The following is an 8076-nucleotide window of genomic DNA, read 5'->3' as shown; positions in this document are numbered from 1 at the left end:
CATGGAAGTGGGCACTGCCCAGGATGGGAAGCAATGGCAGCCTGGGGGCAGCTGGGATCCTCTATGCAGATGGTGGGGGTGGTCTCCATGCAGGCTTCGAGCACCTCAATGGTGCAGAGTGGTTCTGGGTGCTGTAGGGGAGGTGTTTCCATGCAGGTCCCAGTTGTCTTGAGGATGCAAAGCTCCACCGGTGTGATCCCATGCTGGCTTGGACAGGTCTCCACACCCGTCCCTGCTGCCTCAGGGGTGCAAATCTTCATGGACGAGACTGGGTGCTGCGCAGGGATGGTTTCCACACAGATCTCATCTGTCTCAGGAGTGCAGGGTGACACAGCATGCTGGTGGGGGAAAGTTTCCACGCACGTCCCCACTTTCTCAGGGGCACAGGCGGCTGCTGGAGAGGTGGAGGACTGCAGCAAGATGCCGGTCTCTGCCTGGCATTGCTGCAGGTCACAGGGGTCCCCTGCTGGGCACACACAGGTGGTGACATATTGGGATGTGCAGGGGTCGCAGATGTCCTCAGGCGCTGGGACAGTGGGAGGTGGGCAGGTAGGGCCACAGACATCAGGGCAGGAGGGCACAGCTTGGCACAGGTCCACCCCAAGAGTCTGCTCGGGACAGGGACATGCATTCTGCGCAGAGCAGGTGTCAGGGTGTGCAGCGATACTGCATGATGTGCAGAGGTCAGTGGGCACAGCTGTCCCCACACAGGAAGGAGGTGGCAGGCAGGACTGCTCGCATGGCTCCAACATCTTCCTTCCTGGAGGAAATAAGAATAACTCAGTGTCCACCAATCCAATGCTTCCAAACAGTTGTTTTCCTTACTGCTAGGCTTCCAGGAAGGTTTGTGCTGATTGCATTGTAATTCAGGTATGAGGGAAAACTCAGTAGAGGGGAAATCAGATGTTTGCTATTTCGAAGTCTACAGGCATTTCTTACCAAAAGAAGCTTGGTTATGCTGTATTTCTGCACGGACACCCAAACCCAAGTTCTATATTTAAAGTCTGTTCAGCCAAATAATTTAACTTCAGCAGCCCTTCCTTGTGCAGATAAGGATGGATTTAATTAACACTCCTAGCAGAGCTTTGTGCTTTTCTCTATCCCTCTCTTTTTCAGGTGCTTTCTCCTCACCCTGTAACACCCTTGCAGAACACCCGACTCATGCAGCCCTCTCCATCCCACCTTTCTCATTGCTGAAGGCAGCAAGAGGCTCAACAAGATGGAGCCAGGAGTCGCTGGCATGGAGCTCAGGGCTCTTACCTGGGACCTCAGCTGCTGCCTTGTGCGATGCTGTGCTCTTTGCCCTTCCACGACAACTGTGTGGCTTCTGCCTCTAAATCCAGTGCTGGAATACCAGGAAGCATTTCACAGAGCATCCGTGGGAATTACAGCAAAATGCAAAGGGAGAAAATGATTACTCTTATCAGCAGCGAGATGGAAGAACTAACAAGCAATTCCTCATCATGCAGATGGTAGCAGCAGTCATCTGTCTCAGGGGAAGCCTTACACCCTAGATGTGTAAAGCCTAAGGATACTCACCTGGCTCGATATCAACGCATGGAGATGGCGAGCAGACCCAACAGCCTCAGCCTGGGATCTGTTGTGTGCACGCAGGAGCCTGGCCTCTGGAGACAGGTGCCCCAGGCACACAGACAAGCAGCCCTTCCTAGCACGGCCCTGCTCCGCCTCTGCCCTCTGATGGATTATTTGACTAATTATTTTTAATGGAAACCGGCTATTTCCGTGGCTGCAGCATAACCTCGAGTGATCCAAGATGGCTTGTGAATTCACGTGGCCTTCCAGCGGGGCTGACGTCAGGGAAGAATTTGGGAAATGAATGGATTCTTGTCTCGTTGGCAAATAGCCGGCCAGTCACAGCTCGGTTTTTCCTCCAGCCCAACACATCATCACTGGCCACTAAGTGCTGGATGGGATGTGGGATATGGGGGATTCTTTGCTTTTTAGCCACGGTTGACCTGCTTCTGTCCCTGCCTGTTGACTGTCCAGCCCGTGTCCTGTTTGGATGCGGTGCTACTGGCTGTATGCTCCTGACATGCTCATGGAAACTCTTGTATCATTACCGGTCTCGTGATATTTTGCATCTTCTCCTGGAGCTCCAACTTGAATGACAAAGTACTGTTCCACCACCTAGACATTGCCTTTACCCTTGTGTAGGTGCACACCTGAAGAGCAGAAGGTTGGCAGGAGCACTGACCACCACCATCCCCATTCAGCCCATTGGTTTACCAAAGTCAGTTCAATTATGCCAGTTCAAACCACTGTGGTCGGCAGAACACTGACAACCCAAGTGGTCACGCATCCTGATTTGATTTCAATTTCAGTAACCGAAAGCCACTACATGGGGCATCACCATGCTCAGCAGTGTGAGCACACACTTAAAGGGAGGGCAGAGCGCAGACACAAGAGCACTCCTTTGTCTCCAGATGGTATATGGCCATGTCTCTGCCTGCAAGTAATACTGGTTCCATGCCTGTGTCACAAGTGACTTAAGGCCAATTCGGAGCCAGCACAGAAGAAATTCTCAGTCTTTGATCTCTTGGAAGCACTTCACTCGTTGGCTCTCCATTCTCGTTTATAACCAGGGGATTTCCAAGGAGAACATATTTCCTCCACTTCAACTGTGGCAGGCAGAACAACAGCCACATTGCGTTGCTGCAGTGCCACACAGCGTGCTATCCTTTATGAAGGCTGTGTCTTGGTCTTGGTTTGGCCTCTGCACCATAGATATGGGCACAACAAACCCCAAATGGGCACTACTGTGGTCAGGGCACCAAAGGCAGGAGGTGGGTCATCACCCTACAGCGTCACTGCAGAGGGATGGGCTGCGGCAGGAGGTGTCCTACAAGGAACCTAAGTGACATTAAAAGACTTTGCACAGTGTGAAGTCTTCCCTGGCTGCCTTACTGCCACAATGCAACATGTTCAAGTCTGGCTGGAGTGCTGCCTTTGGTTGAGGAGCGCACGAAGCGGCCCATGGGAGACTCCAATTTTTGGTAGAAGAAATATTGTGTAGAAACAAGAGTATGGATGCTTGCACAGGACAGTGCTATCCTACCTGTAGCCCTGGCCTGTATGGGTGTCACGGTCGAAGGTGCGAGAACACATACCAAAGTAATATTTATCCAAATATGAGTTTAATCCCAAAGGGGATTGTTTCCAGGCTGTATCACCAATGGCTTGTTCCCTAACTCCCGTACATAATATGTGGATCAGGAATTCAGCCTTGCAGGCAGCTGTCATCGTGTCGCATGTACCACCTCAGTGGCTAGGTTTCATTAAAAATTATAATGTAAGCACGTAATTTTAGGATTGGAGGTGGAGCAGGTCTGGATTATTAAAAAATTGTATTTCCATACCCCTGAGGTGTCTCACTTCCGGAGACATGGACATTGAAATCATATAAAAGGGTTCATATTGTAGTGTTTCCCAAGCCATTTTGGTTTCGTTTGCTTGTTCCTGGTGGTGAATTGGGTAAGTCTCTCTTGGCTTACTGGGATGTAGTGTAAAGGCTGGGGAGATTGGATTTTTGGATGGTACCCGCAGAAGCAAGTTAGAAGACTTAGATGTTACAAGTGCTTCTGCTTAGTAAGATTTGTATGCAGCACTTATCAAGCAGCTAAGCTAAGGGTAAATATCCATTTCACCTTCTTCCAGCTTCTATTTGCTGTGTGTTTTGCAATTGCTGTGTTTTCTCCATTGGGGTGTATCTCAGGGCAGCTGAGAGTGGACCAACCTTCCCCTTTCCCAGGCACAGTGCTGCCCTGTATTAACCAGGAAATTATTGGGTTTGAGAGGGATCAAAAGGCAAGGCAAGGACTTCAAAGGCACAAAAGTGGGAGGGAAGATAAGAAGTGGAGCCTCGCAGGCTGCGGGGTAAGCCATGCCTGGAAGGGAGTCTGGATGAGAGGAGCTGAGGACTTCTGTGGGCAGGTGGAGGCTGTTGTGCCTTCTGCCCATACAATAGAATCTGGCAAAGTTTGCTTAACACCATTTTTCACTCCTGTTTTGAGAAGCAGTTTGAGATGTACGTGCAGTGAGCAGCTGCAGCCATACCTGAGATGCTTCCATGTGGAGCTAGTGCCCTGCTGTGATTTCAGTGCGCTTTCCCAACACGTTGCTCAGTATTCCAAGGGAAAAAGTATAGAGTACCTCACTGCATAAAACAGCCTTGTGAAAGATGAGTGCCTCTGTTTTCCACACAGGGTATTCCTCTCCTTCTTTCAGACTTTCCTCCTCCTTCAGCCATGCTTTGCCAGACCGACTGCCAGCGCAGACAGCCCTGCCTCCCACCTCATGTCGTCCTGGTGAGGAATTTGCCTGTCAGTAGGAGTGTGGATCCCTGCAGCTCCATCCGCAGCATCTCATGCCTGAACACATGTGCAGAGCCCTGCTACTACGCCAGGGTTCCTCAGGGCACCACCACCTATCTGAAGCTTGGTAGCTGTGACTTGAGGCAGATTGCCTTGGATCCCTGCTGCCTTGGGATCACCACATGCGTGGATCCCTGCTGTCAGGATGTGACCAGGTGCAGCAGCACCAGGTGTGTGGATCCCTGCTGCTACAAAGTGACCGAGAGCAGCAGCACCAGGTATGTGGATTCCTGCTGTCAGGATGCTACCCAGTGCACTACCACGTGTGTGGATCCCTGCTGTCAGGATGCAACCCAGTGCACTACCACGTGTGTGGATCCCTGCCGCCAGGATGCAACCCAGTGCACTACCACGTGTGTGGATCCCTGCCGCCAGGATGCAACCCAGTGCATTACCACGTGTGTGGATCCCTGCCGCCAGGATGCAACCCAGTGCACCACCAGGTGTGTGGATCCCTGCCGCCAGGATGCAACCCAGTGTGCTACAAGATGCGTGGACCCCTGCTGTCAGAATGCAACCCAGTGCACTACAAGATGCGTGGATCCCTGCCGTCAGGATGTCACCAGTTGCACCACCAGGTGTGTAGATCCCTGCCGCCAGGATGCAACCCAGTGCACCACCAGGTGTGTGGACCCCTGCTGCCAGGATGCAACCCAGTGCACTACAAGATGCGTGGATCCCTGCTGCCAGGATGTCACCAAGTGCACCACTAGATGTGTGGATCCCTGCCGCCAGGATGTCACCAGGTGCACCACCAGGTGTGTGGATCCCTGCCGCCAGGATGCAACCCAGTGCACTACAAAATGCATGGATTCCTGCTGTCAGGATGTCACCAAGTGCACCACCAGATGTGTAGATCCCTGTTGCAAGGAAGTGACCAAGTGTACTACTACCAGATGTGTAGACCCCTGCTGTGAGGAAGTGACCAGGTGCACTACCAGGTGTGCAGCTCCCTGCTGTGAGGAAGTGACCAAGTGCACCACCACGCGTGTGGATCCCTGCCGTAGACCTGTGACCAGATGTGCTACCGCATGTGTGGACCCATGCTATGGCAGATATACCAAGTGCACCACCAGATGCGTGGACCCCTGCTATGGAGCAGTAACCCGATGCAGCGCTAAGTATGTGGAACCTTGTTGTGATGAAGTGAGCAAGTGCACCAGCAGATGTGTGGATCCCTGCTGTCGTGAGGTGACCAAGTGCACCACCAGATGTGTGGATCCATGCAGCGGATGTGTGACCAGGTCCACCACTAAGTGTGTGGATCCGTGCTGTGGCAGAGTGACCAAGTGTGCAAGGTGCAAGAATCCCTGCTGTGGGGAAGTGAGCAAGTGCACCACCAGGTGCGTAGATCCCTGCTGTGGCAGAGTGACCAAGTGTGTGGATCCATGCTGTAGGGAGGCGACCGGCTGCAAAACCAGGTGTGTGGATCCCTGCTGCACTGAGGTGACAAAGTGTGCCACCAAATGCGTAGATCCCTGCTGTCAGGATGCCACTAAGTGTACCACCACATGCGTGGATCCCTGCTGCAAGGAGGTGACCAAATGCACTACCACGTGTGTGGACCCGTGCTGCCAGGATGCAACCCAGTGCACCACCAGGTGTGCAGATCCCTGCTGCCAGGATGCAACCCAATGCACCACCACCTGCGTAGATCCCTGCTGCCAGGATGCAAACCAATGCACTTCCACGTGTGTGGATCCCTGTGTGGCCCCCTGCTTTGTGAGGCCCACCCCACTGTGTGCCAGCATCTGTGGCCGGCACTACTCCATCAGCTGTGCCGACATCTGCTGCCACAAGTGAACGGCTCCTTAAGGGGTGGTCCCACAACAGGAGCTGATAGGGGACCCCTCTGCTGTGTCCCTGCTCTGTGCAGCTCCAGCAGCTACGGAATGAAAATGGTTTGCAGACCTCCTGAGCCCTCTGATGTTTTCCTCACCTCTTGGCTCTCCTCGTGCCCTGTCCGCCCAAGGAAGGGCAGATCCTCACATGGTTTTCCTTGCATTCTGCATCATATATAATAGATTTATGTAAAGAGTAATGCCTTTCCTTGTAACATGTAACCAATTGATTTTGTGCCCCCAGGATATTTGCCTGGGTGAGAGACTCTCTCGTTCTTTTCTGCAGTGATGTGGTTGGAGGAATTTGTCCTTTCTCGCCATCATCTCCTTTTCTTAAATGAAGCAATAAAAACACTTTATCTTGGCACCAGCTGTCTGCAAGCTCTCCTTCTCTTTTGCACTCCCCCACTCTCACACCTTCTCTTAATTTCTACTTAAAAGAGTGTTCTCTGCAGTGGCAGCTCTTGTTGGAAGGTATGACAAGATGTAAGGCAGCACCCAGAGACCCAGCACTCATCCAGACTTCCCCAGACGCTGGCTGGGAAAGGGGATGCTGTGTGTCTTGAGGAAACATGCTGAAGTGGAGGAGCTAAATGTTCCCTTCAGAGCAATGGGCAAATGAGCCACTAATGAGGGGGAAGATGAGCAGGACTGAGAGACTGTGCCTTATGACCCTGCTGCCTGTGTATAGGAGGTCCTGACTTGGCCTGTTGGAGCTCACTTGTGTTTCCTCATCTCTGCTGGTGGATGGGTGCATCTCACCAGCTGGGCACAATGACAGGGATTTGCTTGTCACTGAACTCTGCAGAAATGCTGTCAGTGTGAGCAAGGTGTCCTGGGCAATTTCTGTATCCCTCCATGAACATTGATTTACAAGGGTCCAAGGGGTTCCTCTTTAGCACTACATCTGTTTGCAAAGTCTGAGAATAAACAACCTACCCAAGAACTCAAAGCCCCATCATTGCTTGTGCCAAGGACACAGCTCTTCAGTTCTCAGGGTGCAGATACTGCAGGGAGATCAGCAACTGCAGAAGGGAGGGAGGCAGCCACCCATACACTGAGCAGCAGCGTGGGTGCACCTCTGTCTGTAGACATGCACTGCTTTGCTCTTAAAGGTGCCCCAGGGCGTGGGGCTGATGACTAACCTGCAATTAACACGTCTGGGTTAGCTGGACCAGTAGTTGGGATGAGCTCAGTCTTACCCACGGACACAGCATTGCACGCTATGGGATGTCTGGCATCGTGCAGATCATGCTGCCCATGTGCAAATCATGTTGCCTTCTCACCTCTCCTAGTCCCATTCTCCCTGCAGATCACAGCTCTGCTGCTGGTAGGCATTACTCGGGGTCCTCACCTAGTGCTCAGGTGCTGCCTGATTCCCATTGCCACACCACAGAGGCACCAAGCCAATCAGGGCTGGCTAATTACCCCTCCGTGGAGATCTGGCATGGCTCCAAGGCTCCTCCAAAACTCACTGTGCAAGCAGGGATTAGCTTTGGTCCTGCTCCCAAATTCGATGGAATGCTGGATAGTTGGAAGTCTGTGGCTCTGAGACTATTATAACAGTTATTAACAGCTTTCAGTGTTTGCTGGGCCAGCTAAAGCACTCTGAGCTCTGAAATGTACTCCTCAGGGATTGAGACACAGATTTATTCAGGAAAGAAAATTCAGATTCGTGTTCTTGAGTGCTGGAAAATCGAGGCAAATATTTGCAATAGTCAGAAGGCAAAAGCTAGTTCCTCTTTTTCAGCCTTAATGGCATTCAGCTGCTCACTTATCATTCTTCACAGAGCACTCACCTTCCTGAGTAAACAGGAAAAGAGGTGGATAGTGCTGGATTGGGG

The 8076-nt window shown here is 52.0% G+C and overlaps 1 protein-coding gene across 1 annotated transcript; it reads left to right on the top strand.

The window, feature by feature from the left end:
* Window positions 1-4265: 4265 nt before the first annotated feature.
* LOC306956177 (uncharacterized protein) lies at window positions 4266-6194 on the top strand (the record flags this gene model as incomplete). Its single annotated transcript, XM_079547595.1, has 1 exon — window positions 4266-6194. One exon carries the CDS (start codon window positions 4266-4268, stop codon window positions 6192-6194), a length of 1929 nt encoding a protein of 642 aa, XP_079403721.1.
* Window positions 6195-8076: the final 1882 nt, after the last annotated feature.

The sequence above is a fragment of the Tetrao urogallus genome (assembly GCF_951394365.1).
Source record: "Tetrao urogallus genome assembly, chromosome: 28".
In the NCBI taxonomy this organism is placed as follows: Eukaryota; Metazoa; Chordata; class Aves; order Galliformes; family Phasianidae; genus Tetrao; species Tetrao urogallus.
The sequence above is the reverse complement of the archived record's forward strand: the minus strand, read 5'-3'. Positions and strand labels throughout refer to the sequence as shown.